The sequence below is a fragment of the Callionymus lyra genome, chromosome 5 (assembly GCF_982586985.1).
Source record: "Callionymus lyra chromosome 5, fCalLyr1.hap1.1, whole genome shotgun sequence".
In the NCBI taxonomy this organism is placed as follows: Eukaryota; Metazoa; Chordata; class Actinopteri; order Syngnathiformes; family Callionymidae; genus Callionymus; species Callionymus lyra.
The window spans coordinates 15,962,891-15,979,670 of NC_141822.1; the positions used below are offsets into that span (position 1 = coordinate 15,962,891).

Here is a 16,780-nt window from a genome sequence, read left to right on the forward strand (position 1 = left end):
TGCCTTTTAGAGAGTCGAGGGCTGCCAAGAGTGATTGCCGAGAGTAGTATATGAGAGGTTCACGTCTTCTGTTGTTTCATTTTGTAACTAAGATTGAAAAAAAATGACCAAGATCGACTTCAAACACACCTCTATTAGGAACACCTCCGCTTATTAATGAAGAATCTTCCTACGTAAGTCAAGCACGGAGATATGAGTCACTCCTTCCATAATCTTAACCACTCTCCGTACTTTGACTTTAATTCCCTCAGATTGCTGCCATTTAGCGACTAACCAAACCGCTTCGAGAAATGGTTAACTCTGCCTTCAAGCTACTCTGATTGATGGTTTAACCCATATATAGGAGTCAAATGATTCTACAGTTTAGGAACGGATAAGAATCTGGTTGGCTTTTTTTAAAAACAGCTTCTTTAACTGGCTGAGTAAAGTTGTACTTTTGTGAAGCAAATAATATTTTTGTTTGATGGAGTCTACTCCTTCAAGAAACATCTCAAGACATTTTTATTCGTGCAGGCGTTTTCCTTGATTTCCTGAGACTCTTGTGTTTGTCTCTGTGTTGTCATGACCTTTTAAGTATTTATTTTATCGGGTATTTTTGGATTGTTTAAGCGCTTTGTGACCCTGGTCTTGAAAAGCGCTCTCTAAAAACGAATTACTTAATTAAAAAAACAGCAATTTAACCTACTTTTGTAGATCAGAGGCTTTTTCTACCTCGTCCAGAAGTCATGCAATCGAATGATTAAAAACATGTGCAAATATTTGTACTATGTTCTCTTTCAAATTCAAAGTGAGATATTCATCCTGAAATTTAGTTAAATTATCAGTTGACTTCTTAAGCATTCAATGTGTCAAGCAGCTTTGTGTAAAATGATATCATGAAGTTTATTTTCTTTCATATTAAATCGATTATTCATCCACCGTGTTGGTTTATGATCTTCTCTGTAGTTTATTTAACGTACTACACATAACTCGTTTAAAAAAAACTCATTTGTATCTTGTATCTGATGAATTGGTTCCTATAGCAGTCGGTGTCTTCGTAATTACTCAACAGCATCCAATCTGTTTAGTTTGCTCTCCCTCACCTCTTTTTACCTCGCACATCCTTTGTGAGTATCCCAGCATTCCCTCCTCCCCTCTCCTATTATCCTGCTTTCCGCTGCATCGCTCAGTCAGTCCGAGAGGTGCTGAAGTCTCTCCGCTCGCCCGGTCGCCGCTGCCACCTCGATGTGCTCCGGTCTCGTCGCTCTCCACCTCGCTCTCGCCCCGTCTCTCGTCTTTCTCCGGGTGCCGCCGCTCGCTCATGGAAGTGTGATGGGTGTCGCGGTCGGTCACGTCGCCGCTTCGTACGCTCCGTTCTTTCTGTGGCGCCGTGGAGAGGGGGAAGCGCTCGCTGCTCTTGTTGTGGCATGTCTGTTTACATCAGCAGCGTGGCTCGCAGGACGGCAGTCAGGGGGAGCGCTAGCAACAGAGGAGGAGCAGCAGCTGGAGGGGAAGGGAGAAGTGAGGCAGGACTTCCACAACGGGTATCCAGAGCCCCCACCGGCGGCGAGGGGTCAGCTCGGGAGACGGGAGCGGGTCCGGAGAGATCAGTGTTAGGATGTAGACCGCCGGCTCCGTCAGTGGCGGCGGCGGCGGCAGGGATGGGAGGACTTGGAGAAAGTGTGTGCCGCGGAGTTTGCATGTCCGTCCAGGAGCTGAGCTACTGTCTGTGTCTGCCCTGTTGTTGTACAGTGTTGCTGCAGCACGGCGCCGACCCGAACATCCGTAACACTGATGGCAAGTCCGCCCTGGATCTGGCTGAACCGTCCGCCAAGGCTGTACTCACAGGTCAGTTGATTTTTTTTTTTGTTACACCACACACATGCACATGCACGAAATGTTCATGGTTTTATTGTCACCTATCGTTTGCCGACCGATTTAAAAACATTGAAATCAGACCAACGGTTAACTTCTTCCCTCTGCCTTAATACTGTCGGATTTGTCCACGATGTTTACGTCTTTCGATCGACAACTTTTACTTTTAAATCACCAGCACAACATGCATTTAATAATCTATAAAGTCGTTTCTTTAAACAACAGTTCATGTGAGAAAGATCTACAGATGTTGATCAATATTGCCTGCTCAGTCAATATGGGCTATAAAGGGGCCACTTATGACTCTGATATCCAACTGATGAAGTGTGAATAATCATTGTTATGTTGTGGAATTCCGAGGGCATTTATTAAGTACCAATGTGAACCTTGTAACACGCTAGTTACACACAAGCTGTAAGAGACCAGCTAGTTCTCTAAAACTGTGAATATGTGAATTAATTTGCCGCAGATTAAGCCGTTTTTATCACCAACAAGCCAAAACATTCAGATTAACAAATGGGTTATATCTGTCTTCAAGTCCTCTGTTTTCAGATGTAGTTTATATTGTGCTCTAGGTGAATCAAATGGAACAAGAAAAACATATAAATACTCTACTCTTCTTTCCCTAATTCAATACCATTCCCAGCAGTTTTACTATCACTTTTTTGCTGCACCACCTCTGTGTTTACACTGCGTTACATCATCAAATCCCTTGTTCAGCTTTGGTGGCAAATGAGATCAAGCGAGCGATTCACAGCGTTGAACTGCATCATGTTAAAATCACAAGCTATTTCCAATCACTAGTGTCCATGGGAATAAGAAATGATTCAATCTCATCTTGTTCTTTACATCAGTCTCAGCTTATGTGACTCCAAGTGTATCATGCATGTACAATTTTCATTTGTTTTCAATAAATATTGTGAGTTTTGAACTAAAATCAAACATTTTTAACTGTAATCAGACAATTCTGTATTCACAGAATTCCAAGGGGATCAAAAGAAAAAATTGTTTAAATGTTGTTTTCCTAAACTAATGCAAGTCTGTAAGATTGATCCTAACAGTTTTTCTGTTTTTCTGTTATTATACCATCAGGGGTGTTGTTATTATAAAAGCAATATGAGGTGCTCTGGTGATAAAGTGTGAATGATGATGAAATCCAATACCGCCCCAAGTTCTAAATCACGTACATTCGTTCAACCTCACGTTTTAAAATGCATGATTCAGCCACAGTCATCCTCATGGCAATTTAAGTATTTATTTTAGTTTAAATTGCATTTAATCATTTTAATTATATTTGTAACCATTTTATTCATAACTGTCTCTTTACCTAACTAATGCCAAACTCCAACTCTCCTGATTCACTCTCATGTTTCAAATGTTGAAGTCTCCAAGATGCAGTAAGTCTCTCATCATGACCATGTTATTACTTTACAAAGTTCTCCTCCGTCGGAAATCTCTGCGAACAAGAGGTTACGACAGTTGAGTCCATTACGACGTATTAATGGGCTTCAATCCTCTTCCAGCCAACTGTAATCACCCTTGTTTAGTTTATACAACTAGTCCCTTGGAGGTGGAGACTTCTGTGATGGATGATCTGCGGTGATAAACCTAGATGTTTAACCAATTACAGCAGAGTGGTAGTGGATTTGGTAAACAAGATTCCATCTCCAGAACAAGTGTTTTTAAATGAATGGGGCTTAAGCAAATTTTCAAATTGAATATTTCAATGAAAAGAGAGTTTTGTACAAGCAGACACATACAATAGAGTTCCAACATCAATCTAAGACCAACTTAAATTGACACGTTAGTTGCCCTTTGAGGAGCCATGTTTTCACTGAAAAGATTTGACCTATTCTAACCGCAGTGGAAAGGCGATAATGAATGATATCAGGATAGTGAGATTTCTACAACCTGCAGACGGCTCTGACCCAGCATGAGAAGCCACCACTTGTCCTGATAATCAACTGATTTGTTATGCAAAACCTGTTTTGTGTTCACACATGAATACATCATTGGCTGATGAAGTAGTGTTTACACAATATTTGTGTGAGGGCTTTTTTTTTTTTCCAAAGCCTGGACTCATGTCTCCTATACTAGATCTTGTTTTGTTTATCCAAGTTTGGCACGTCTCAGTATTGATCAATAACGTCTGATGAATCTAGCTTCACAGCTCAGGGCTGTCACTCAACGTGGCCACACCAAGGCATCACTCTGACATGGCGGTAGCTAAATGAACAGATGTTTAATGGATCTTTTCTGTTGTTGGAACCTTTCCATCCTCCCCATGTCGCCCCCGTGGATTTGGCGAGCCCTGCCTCGTGTCAAAAGTGCTGAGCACACATAAGAATGTCAGCTTGTGAGCTCCTGCATCATGAATGGTTTGATAGTGATTTATATCTTGAAGCCGCAGCTTGACTTGGAAGCCATAACGTCTTCATGATGCCTTACATTTGCTCTGTTTTCTTTAAGATAGCACCCTCATTTAAGTGAACCCTTCATCTTTGCCTGCTCTCTGTTCTCTTCTCTGTGAACTTAAACATGTCTTATGGTTGTGTGTGTGAGACTATATATAGAAAGCCCAAAGGGATCTATACGACGCATGGCCTGTTGTTCATTGGCTCTCTCTGCGTCACAGCAAGTGTAGGTGTGTGCAATGTTCTTTCTTGTACATGTATATGTCAGAGTACAGATTGGAATCCAGTAGGATCAGGAATCCTACTAGTACATATTGGAATTGAAAGGTCATCAATCCTACTGCTGAACTGGGATCTGTCATATTGGAATTCCAATATGTCCTAGGAGGATTCCAGACTCTACAATAAATTCCAATCTCTACTATGAGGGATTTGACTTCTACTACTGTATTGGGATCTTAATATTGGAATTCCAATCTGTCCTAGGACAAATGGGAATTCTACCAAGACAATCTCCAATTCTAATGGGAGAAATTCGGATTACATCAAAATGTTTTGGAAAATGGACTGAATCATGGAATTCCAATCTGTACTAGAAGGATTTCAATGGTGATCTGAAACATATACACGCTAACAGCTTTTTAAAATAAAATTTCAGATGAAAACCATTATCGCAACTCCTTCAAACCCTAATAAAATGCTTATGATTGGCCAGCTGACCTTTTATTAAAATAAATATTGTACATAACGACTCACTGTTTGAGGAGCGGAATATAGACCGGTTTAATGACTCTGCAAGACATAAAATGAAAAGTAAATTGGTCCCTGTCTCGATGGTGGCTGAAATATTAAAGCGTGATTGCAATGCTAGTCAAATCTTTGACGCTGCATACATCGTGGTGGAGATCAGAATTCCACCACACCCTAGATAAAAAAAAGCTAGTGATATAAGCCCCTACGGGTTCTTTTATAATTATTATATCGTGATTATAATGGGTGCAATAAGCGGAGCTCTGTCTCTGACCAATCGTAACAGAGGAGGTGTGGTCAGGGCGAAGAGTAGACCTAGTCAGAAAACCTACATTTGGGCTGAACATCATTTTATTACATTAAACTAACTATATTGGTCCGTTTTAATCAAATAATTGTAATTATCTTTATGGTGACATGACGGTCTAAAGGCGTAATTATCGAGTGTGATTTAATTCACTCATCGTGTCATTAAAGCTGTAATTATGGTGATTATTTACACTTCCCGTGCTGTGATGTATGACGATGTCAGAGTAGAGAAAAGGTTAATTACCAAAAGTGAATTAATGGCAACGCTCTTGCTTGTTGTGAGGTCAGGTGAACAGCAATTTTGAAAAGTAATAAATTCACTAATTGTAATAATTTATCACGATAATTATTTCATTTATAGGGGTTAGGTTATTTTCATACTCATTATAGTGGACAATAGTTATATATCTTTTGCAACAATGGGCAGCATTTTGGTTGTTAATGTTTGTGTTGTCCAAATCATATTGAGGTTAACTGGTGACTCTTGGCCAGCTAACAGGAATCAACCTCCTGACGGATCAATAAAGTTTAACCTTACCTTAAATTGCCAGGAATAGGGTTGTCATGATACCAAAACAAAAGTCTCAGTTTTGTGACAACCGTAGCCAGGAATAGTCGGCAAACGATAATGGAATATTACCATTGAGATTAAAGCTGCATACGTTCACAATACTTTCACAGATCTTAAAGACAAAGCTTCGTCTTGTTTACATTATGTTTTTCATTTGAATCACAAAGGGTGACTTCATTAGGTGTCGCCCTCAAGTCATCACACTTTAAGAGATACTTGATGGAAATTATTAAACCTCGATGGCCTTTATGGTTGTCAGCAAGCATAGGTCAAAAGCTACAAAATCTGTCTGGTATAGAATCCACAGTATTACGCACTGTGTAGCTTCCACACAGCATGTCTCTGCAGGAGCTTTCTCCTCTTGTCCTATATGTTCTGCCTTTCTGAGTTAGAGGTTGTGCTCCATCCTTCATCTCTGCCGCGGGCCGGCACAGCTTTCAGCTTCCGTCTGTCGCGATTGAAGCTTATATTGACCCATAAATTAGCTCCGTGGCTCTTGTCACGTCCAAACTGCTTTCAGAAATGATGGACTCGCTTCCCAGTCAGGAGGAAGACCGCAGAAGGGAATTAAAAAGTAAATCCAAACACGGAGTCCTGGGGAGATAAAATGGACAATGGACCTTGAATTTTAATTGTTATTATGGAGTTGTTTACAAACAAGCAACTTGAAAGCAGCAGGCTGGTCAGTGTTTATCAGGTCCTGGGCTTTGTTGTTTTTGTTTTACCTTTTTTTTTTTTTATAATTTTTTAATGGTTTACAGTTCAAAAAAGTTTTTTTTAAATAAACTAGATTTTTAAAAATGTACAATTGACTGGCAAATAGTCACACAGTTTGTTCATTTTTGTGTAGCAGTTAATCTTCTGGCCCCTAGATGGCAGCAGTCATTATGTCCAAAAGGAACAATGAAATCCTGCGAGTCCCGTAAAATACTTGGGCAATATGACAAATATATATCCTTGTTGAATTGCAATATATCGTATCGTTGTCACTGTATCGTGATGCGTACCGCCAGATTCGTGCCACACCACTATTAGAGACCGTCTTTTTACTCTCGGCAGAAATAAAAGCTTCAATCCAGTTAAAACCAGTGCTGAGTTAATTTACAATTCACCTTCATGTCTGTTGAGTTCATAAAGAATGTCCTGGTTGTGATGAAAGAAAATATCATGTATAGCCGGCAAAGGATTTCATTTCCCAATCAATTACCATTTTGTCAATTGATTTACACTTTTTTCCCCATTAACTCCACTCAAACCTCAAGTCATGACTCATCCTTTAATCTACTAGGATTACTACTTCTCATCCTGATGTAGGAAAGAACTTCACCAGAAGAGCGTTCTTTCATCTTCAGTGGTCATTGCTGGCCGGAGAGTGAATATTTTTAACTCTCACCCAACAGGTTATTTCTGCCCAGAAACAACAGTGTCACTCATGTTGCTCATCTGTTGGAAGTTAAATCCTACTATACATCCACACAAACACAACATGTGTAAGATTGAACTCATGACTCACTTAAATGCGCAACATCTCACAGCGTTCCTCCGTGTTAAAATGCATGTTTTTTAATAGGATTTACTGCAGCCTTTGATGTCACCGTTGCTGTTAAATGCTCAATGAAAGACAAAAAAAAAAACAAGATCTTTTTTTTAAGAAGCTGTATAGCGGCGTATTTACATCCTCCTACTTGTTGACACTGTAGCATAAGTTAGGTAATGGTTGTCTAACTAGTCATGTGAAGGTAACTGACATTTTTATGCCAAACTTTTTACACAAAAAAAACTTTTTAGACATGTTTTATTTAAAAAACATATTTGGGTCATATCTGTCCCTTTAAGCAGAAAGTGTTTTTTTTTTTGATTTGCAAAGAGGATTTTCACGCAACAGGCTGCAGATCTGTTTGTCTCTGACACATGAAGGCAATCTCATCAGTTATGATATATGTGGTTTTGAAATGAGGCAGCCTCGGAGCTGGCACGCCGACAAGGGTACAGCAGATGGCAACATCATCTGGCACTGAAGAGCAGCCAACAGCACAGGGTCAGTTGATTAGTGTCTCCCGACGCCGTGATTCTCCGAGATCGGTGCCCATGAATCTTACATAATTTACACGGGCGCGCGCTGCCACAACACAAGTCACATTCCAGTATCTTTTTTCTATTGGCTAATTCAACTCCAGCAGATGCACCTGAGGGTCGGACGAGAAGGCAGAGTTCATTAGCTGCTATTAATGACCTGCGATTGGTATTCAGTGGCTGGCTTCTCTGGTAGTCTCGCAGAGATCAATTTCTCATTCTGGACCTCGAGTCCACACAGAGGGCTCTTGCTTTAAGTTGTTTTCTGCTGTCACCGAACTTACAATTTCGCCCCATAAATTTTCTCTGCCATTTTCATTCCAGCTGGAGGCCATTTAAAATCTTTTTTATTCTTAAGGAGTTTCATTTGTGCCTGTGTGGAGGTGGCTCCATATTTGGATGCTTTGAATATAAACAAACTAATGTCTTTCTACTTCCAAATGTCTTTTCTTCCATCTTCTCATTATAAAATGTTGATGTATTGAATTTATTTTATACGGTAAATGGAAGTTAATCAAGTTTTTACCCATATACATTAAGGAGACTATGAGAGGAAATAGAACTTATAACAAAATCCACAAGAGCACTTGCACAAAAACAACATTTTCCGACGTTTAAATCACTCTCAATTCATAACATTACTTTATAAACGCAACCGTTCTCTTCCCTGCCAAATGACGGCATTGCCCCACTTCTTCACTCCGTTTAATTATTTTAATCCGACCATCTCCCGAGCACCAAATTAAAAATTCGACTCGGTGGGCGGAACTTTTTGACAAAGAAAGAGGCCCATTGGTTCATTCTCTAACTTGTGGGGGACCCTTTGGTGCAAATCTGGGGTTTGACTGTTTCTTTTTTGACATAAAGAACTAATAAATGTATCCCACACTTTTGAATGGACTATAACCATTTCTTCCTTATTTACTTAACCACACTCATCCATAATGATCAGATTTGTAGTTTTTAAATAAAATTATATAATATAATTTTAATCAATAAATATTTAAGCATAGTTTTAATTGTTAACTTTTAGACGTTTCATCCATAATCCCTATCTTTTGTGTGGTTTCTCATCTTGTCTTTTCCTCAAATGATTGTCAACATCCAGGGGGAAGGGGGAGACCACCATGGCGGGGGGAATTAGAATTGGGTGGGCCGCCCTGGTCTCCTAAATGTATGCTAAACACTGGGCTTATTTACACATGCATTGTCTTTGGAGTCTTGGAGCCAGAGCTGTTCGGTCAGTCGGTGTCACCAACACCAGTGAGAGCGTATATGTACGACCATTACGAACAAACTCACGGTTCTTAATAACTTTTAAAAAAAATGTTCTTTGTTTGCTGGTTGACCTCTTTGGTGTCCAGCAGCATTCAGGCCAGTGTGCAAACAGACAGCTGAGCTGCAGGGAAGCACCTCTGAGTCAAGAGCTTCTGTGCCAGGAAATTAATTGATCACGGTGGGTTGTGAGACGTTTGTCGCCTCAGGTGAGGAGGAGAAAGCTATTGGAAGTTGACAGGAACGTGGGTGTGGTGAAGCGATTTATGCCCAGTGTGATGAAATGGGAACAGTCACCCCTATTTGCCGGGAAATTAAGGGAGAGCAGTTGAAATTGATAAGAAACAGCCATTTGTTTCTACCCAGGATAAAATGATTTTATCCTCAAATTGAGTTGTTGGAAAAAAAAAAAGGTTTGGCAGTTTTGATCATGTAACAGCATAGTTTTAGAATTCTGGATGCGTTTTTATAAATGATTATTATTATTTAAAGGGTCAAATCCTAAAAGTTATCTAAATACAGTTTATACTTCACTTCATAAGAGAAGAGAAAAGCGAAGAACAGCTGTTTTTCTTACAGGCAGAACAAGACTCGTTGTGGATCCTAAAGAAAAAGAAGGGATAGGGAACGGAGGACAGCGTAGAGCAGGGGCAGCAGAGTCCAGACAGGGTCCTGGTTGAGGTGGATCCATCAAGTCAAGGTGTGGGAGATTCTTGATCCAGCATCATGATCCGGAGGTGAGAAGAGGTGGAGAAGAGTTAGAACTGAACTGTACTTGAACAATGTTGACTCACATAGTTGATGTTTAATTTTACATTTCATTCTTTAAAACAATGTTTTCAAACATTGATATTCACAAGTGTTCTTAATCATATCTTGACAATCATCCACATCAATCTAACATCTAAAAAAAATGTGTTATTTGTTGTCAAAATCACCTCACGGCTTCTCATTAAAACGCCGAACGCTTATCCAAGCACAGTGTGATTTCTCATCAAAACGGCGTGTGCGGAACGACTAAAAAGGGAAAGTGAGTCTGTTCAAAATTAAATTCGGAAAAGGGTCGCTCTGAGTGGAGCTACTGTGGTGAGCTTCAATGTGGCAGATAATTATCTGCTGTTATTTCAAAATTCAAGACTGCGACAAAGGATAACTAGATGAGAAGATACGTTTGTGGTTCTGTGGTGGAGACGAGTGAGTGAGTGAGTGAGTGAGTGAGTGAGTGAGTGAGTGAGTGAGTGAGTGTGGAAAGAGATGAGATGCCTCGAAAGTCTTTGTGACCCAACAGAAAACCGCCGTAGCCGACGGGAAGGTTTGAGTCCATCGAAGCAAAACTTGAACTGATGAAAAAAGGAAATGTTACCCGTGTGTGTGTGTGTGTGTGTGTGTGTGTGTGTGTGTGTGTGTGTGTGTGTGTGTGTGTGTGTGTGTGTGTGTGTGTGTGTGTGTGTGTGTGTGTGTGTGTGTGTGTGTGTGTGTGTGTGTGTGTGTGTGTGTGTGTGTGTGTGTGTGTGTGTGTGTGATACTCAAAGTGTCTGTGCAGATCAGTGTGTATCTTTCTACACCTAATCAGTGACATGCTTATTGATTGCTGTGATAACTGCTGTTCGATTACCTCGACGTGATGAACGAGCCGGACCTCAGGCTCTCACTGAACCTCCACCTTTCTACGTCTGTTGTCTTAAATAAAAAGCAAAAAAAAGAAAAACGGGGAAAAATGATTGTCTACAAATGTTCAAAGGAGGAAGATATTCTCATCCGCGAGTGGACAAATTTCCTGAAGCTCAAATTGGCTGGTTTTCCACATGGCTGCACGGCGGCTCTGGATGAGGCAGACCTACAATGTTTGAATTCCAATGAGAGGGAAAAAACATCCTGAATCTTTAAATAATGTCAACACAGACACTGGAGTTCTGCTGTGGGGTAACTAATTAGTTTTCCAAGCCAAAGGAACTTTAAGTGATTGATGACGTTTTCGATCCATTTAGAAATGACACCTTAACATTATAATGTGATCAAATGATGTATATAATGATTATAACACACGTTACAAGTGAAATGCTTACATGACATTAATAAATGAAAAAATGACTTCACTTAAATCAGGGGTCCCCAAACTATGGCCCCGCAGTCGAATGCAGCCCCCCTACACTTTCGGCCCGGCCCCCTGAACAATACTAGAGATGCTTTTTGATGCAGTTTTCTGACCAAAATATAGGACCACCCTTTTTTAGGAGGTAAAATATTATTTAGAGTATCTAAATCAGTTAAGATTGTATGCATTTCTTTTTTATATTCTACAACTATCTACATTTTCTTGGCTCTCCAAGAAGGTCTGGGTTAAAAGATATCAACATTTTAGAGACTAACATTATATATAGGGTCTTTTGGTCAATATTATTTATTTCTCAAATGGTGTCATTAATTTAATTAATAGTGTTATTATTTATTTTACAGACTGTCTTTCTGTAAAGAACCCAGAAAGGGTTATTTAGTTATGTGTGGCTTTCTGAAAAAACAATGGCACCCTTGCATTCTTCCCACTTTTTCTGTTAAAAACTGACCCCAGGCCAGCCATCGGAGAAGGGAAGAGTTATGTGGCCTTCACAGGAAAAAAAGGTTTTGGAACCCCTGACATAGATTATCATAAGGAATGAATAAACTAAGCGTTATGTAACATGAACAAAATAAATCGAAAGAAAACCTCACATTTAATATTATATTTTGTTTGAGTAAATGGAAAAGTGTGAATTAGGTGATTAGATAATAATTGTCTTTCTTGCTGAAATTTGATTTCATTCTATAATTTGGTTTACTACAACTAAAAATGTTAGGTTGTACTTTAAAATTCTGCATACCCTAGTGCAGCTTCAGCTCCGATACTTGATATACTTGGATACTGTGATGGTGATAATAAATATCTGTATGATCATTTATAATAACAATGAAACGCTTTCATTGGGTGAACTTTTTTTTCACATGACTGAACAAACCTGTACATTTTACAGAAGCTGATCTAATTTAAAAGATAAGATTCACAAAATAATCAATGATAAAAACATTTTGGTAGAAACTCTCCACTGTGAATGGGCAGGCCTCGCAAGATTTTTGGCCGCTCAGCCAAATGATCTTTACTCTTAAAGTAAAATGAAACGTGTTAAAAAAAAAACCAGATGTGTTGATGAGATACACTAACAAATTAAGATTCAATTTGTTATCTCTGCTTTGGCATCTTTCTAATGGCCTTGAGGGCGAGCTGGGCTTTATCTAAGAGACAGGAAACATTAAATATCAAAGGACATCCTGTGCACTGAATTAATTCAGCCTTCAAGCTTTGACTGTGGTTGAGACGTTAACAAATCCTTTTTTTGAGAAAGGAGATGTTCACAAGCTACTCAATATAAAGAAGCCAGATCTGCATGGCTGGCGGTTAAATATCTGCTTTTCAAAATTTTAAAAGAAAGTCGCAGAAAAAGCTTGTCTTTTTCTGTTAAGCGGGAGGTCTCCAAACCTTTTTGCAACACGGACCCGTTAAATGTCGGCAAATTTAGTCACAGGCCGACATTCTGTTAAAAAATGCAAAAAAAAGACATTTTATGCACATGAAAAATACATCTCCCCATGTGGCTGAATCCGCAGCATCCTTGTCTGGTTTCTCTATATTTCTCTATAAGTTGGAGACGTATAAAGTTTGTGTTTCACAAATTTTTGGTAGTTTACAGACTACATTTTTCGGTAAACTTGACAGAAAAAAATCACCTGTGTGTGTGTGTCAAAAGTCTCAAGCTAACTTTTGAGACATTACCTTTTTCCTTAATAAAACACATTTAAGATTCAAGTTCAATCAATACAAGAACAATTATATAATTTATTTCTTCCTGTGCCACCTACTCAAAATTCCTTGCACACTAGTACCTGCTCTGGCCAAGGACTTGTTGAAACTGTGCTCTAAAGTTTGCTGATCTTTATTGAAGTTATATTCTATTTTCAAAGTTGTTTTTTTTTTTAATGAAAGCTACTCACATTGCACATTTCTATGATTGATATAGAGACGTTTCATATATGGTTCAATCTTTTGTAAGTGCTCACTCGCATAAATCTTTTTGTTCCTTCGAGCCCCATTTCTCCCACTTTCCCGTCCGATACAAGACGAGCGTTTTGATGTAGTGCAATGTGCTCTTTCATCAATTCTTATTCAATTCAATTTAATTTAAAATGTTGGATCATAAAAGAGTTCTCTCGAGACACTTCACAGTTTCAACTACAATTTATAAGAGAAGATGAAAAAAGGGTTCCAATCAAAATAAGCTTTTCACAGGCAGAAACCTCGAACAGAACCAGACTTGGAGTGGACTGCCTTAAATGTGGTTTTATTTAACCTGCAGAAAAGTTTCATAACATCATAAAAATGCTCCATAAAACCATATTTATCAAATTGATGCAGCGCTTTTACCAATATTTACCAGAAAATATAGCTTTTTCACTCTGCTATAAAATAATTATTTCAAGAAGAGAATATCCTTACCATTGGGTCATACTGGGTGATGACAAATGAGGGAATGATTCATCCTTTATTTCAGAGTTGCACTCATATCCAGCTCGGGCACATTTAAGGCCACAGAGTTAAAGGGCACAGTGGGTTGCCAGAAAACACAATTAATCCAAAGCTCTTCTCTCTCGCACTGCCTGAAGCAATTAATCGCCCGCGAGTTTGTGCGAAGTGAGGAGAGACCGCGGACCCTCGCTGGATATTATCGTCTTCAATTTATGCTTTAATTTCGACGGGCGCAAGAGATCTTCTTTTGACTTCAGCCAGGGCGTCCGCGGTGATGTCCTAAGAGGATTATTACTGACTCAAGCCAGTCGTGGTGTTACAGCAGCTCCACGACTCCTTCGATGAAACGCTGTTCGGAATTATCCTGAAGCACACACACATCTGCTCACACACATATTGTTAGAGTAAAAGACTGATTCTCTTCCGTGACCCGTCACGTTCTGTTAAATTCCCGTAAACACTTCCTATAAATAGTTCACGTTTAATTGGCCTTTTTTTTGTAATTATGGCTGGAAATCGGTTCAGTGATTAACCGTCTTTGGACTTTTTATCTTTAATTAGAGCTATTTATCCAATAAAACTTTTAAAGGTGCCTTTTAGTCGGATCATTTAAATGCTTTTTCTCCTCACTATTACCAGTTTCTATCTGGCAAACTTTTTATTTTTAAATACCATGTGATTTGTAGCAAAGCGATATTTGACCCAAGAGTACTTTATCTTCATGTTTCAGCTACATTCTGACTAGGGTTTCCAAACGTACGCCAATGAGCTGCAAGTAGGACAAGAAAGTGCAGCTTGTCCAGTTGAACCCCTTTGTGTTTTGCCCGCACTATTTATTACTGCTTCCACTTTTAACATTACATGCTTTTGGCAAACTCAGTGCCGCAATATGTCTCTGTCAAAAGAGAAAAAAGATTTACTCAGAGTACCGATAGGGGAAAAAATGCTCATCCTCCTGTTCATTCACGGGAGTTGATAAGAAAGCTCTTAGTTGGACGTGTTCACCGGATGTTTCGGTGCTGAAAGAATAGAACCTTTGTCGCCACTATGTTGGTCTTCATGACGGCAAATCCGAGAAGTTTCAAGGACCACATAGAAGTGACCAAATTCAAACAAAACAAAAAGTATATTTAAAATCCATATTCCGTAAGGAAATATCCTGGAATTTATATATAATAAAGTGTTTTCTTTCATGCTAGCATCAAACTCAAAACCTTACACCCAGGATATAAAACATTGACTTCAGTCCCACTTTACACACAAGCCTTCTTCACTCTATACATGTACATTATACATAAGATGCTCCATGTAAATGAGGATACACATTAGGGCACAACTGTCATTAACATTCAAACGGCGATTGTTGACGTCCATGGAGCCTCGAGAGAGAAACGCTGGTGTGTCATGTCATCATTCATGAGGCAGCGAGTCTGAGCTTTAACCTGTCCTTCTGTCTTCTCTGCGGAGTCAGCAGGTTTTGCTCGTCGACATGCTTCCTGCTGGGTTGTATACGTGATGTTCTACTTCAGGGGCAGCACAGGTCACCTCTGTGAGTTGTGTTGGCATCCACGAAGCCATTATTGTACGACATGAAAGTAAGAACCTTTATATAAAAGGGATAACATCGTACATGTGATCCAAACAGTTGTGTAACATGATGTGTCTAACTGGCCTGATATTATAACAAGCTGCATTGCTTTAGTAACTCTTGCTTTGTTTACATGTATTGGCAAGAATCTGGTGAAAAGACCTCTATCAAGAGCAACGATGCAATGCATTGCAATACTGTAGTAACAAGGATATATTTGTAATATTGTCGAGTATCTGGTGTTGCAGAATTTGCTTTCATTAGTTTTGAAACCAAAATATGTCCAAATATCCACTTTAAAAGCTGCTGAATTCATCTATATCCCCTCGTCCACAGTCAGCGCTGAGATCTCGAGGGATTTAAATGTTCCTTTAGCTGCTGAGAAAAAAATAAGTTTAATTGCAACAGAAATATGTGTTCTTCTAAGTATGTGCCCTGCAATTGACTACAGACCTATTGTATAAAGGGTGTATTCTGCCTCTCACCCCTAGTAGCTGGGACGACCCCTTGTAACACTTTGACGGAAAAAACTAAATAAAACAAATCGATAAATATACATATCAATGTAAGTAAGTGAGTAATTAGTATTTATTGAGCGCTTTGTAAGTTTATTTTTTTAGGATTTGTTTTCCTTTTCCAGAAGTATTAGTTTTTTGAAAGAAAAAAAAAATTGGCCTAATTCGCTGATTAATTTTGTATTAATAAGATCAGAAGTCTTTAGTTATGCAGTGGAAATCAGGAAAAAGTGATCAATTAGTAAAATTAGTGGACATTAGCACGACAAAAAATAATGCGTGGGTTTAATGATAACTGGTTTCATTGTAGGTAGAACGGAAACACGGCTACTAAAGAGAATCTTATTTGGTGCTCATTTATTTATTCAAACCGCTTTGTAGATAATGACTTTTTGTTTTGCTGTTTTGCAAATATAATTGAGTCAGACATTGATGGAAGTAATTAACCAAGTTGTCTGTTACTTCATTCAGTACAAAAGGCTTTAATTAGTTCTACAATACGAACAATATCATAACACAATTAAAAAGGACTTTCAAGGAATGTAGTACCTTGTTCTTTGCGCTGGAAACGAAAAGAAAAGTTGTTTATTTCTCCGGTAAACAACGTCTCAACCCTTACAACGGCCCTGGTTGTTTGTTCTGATGTGCCACTGCTGTTAGCTGTGACTTATTAGTGTAGTTCCTTCAGAATGGTAGAGTAGAGCTCGGTCATGCCCATCTGTCAACGGGAGAAAGGTGTTGGGTTTTTTGTTCGCTCAGCATTTTAATCCTGACTCCAGCATCAGTGATGGATGGAATTGTTTTTCCACACAAAAAGTCAAAGATGCTTCACAGATTAACGTTCTGTCGGCAGCACCATTATGCCTTGTCCATACT

General features: G+C 39.1%; 1 protein-coding gene across 1 annotated transcript in view; it reads left to right on the forward strand.

Annotated features, from left to right (window-relative positions):
* The window catches only part of LOC148079524 (poly [ADP-ribose] polymerase tankyrase-1-like), a 67,026-nt gene that overhangs the window by 9,636 nt on the left and 40,610 nt on the right, over nt 1–16,780 (forward strand). Inside the window, exon 4 of the mRNA XM_087791113.1 lies at nt 1,732–1,827. Within this exon, the coding sequence (XP_087647239.1) occupies nt 1,732–1,827 (96 nt within the window). The remainder of the gene's footprint in view (nt 1–1,731; nt 1,828–16,780) is intronic.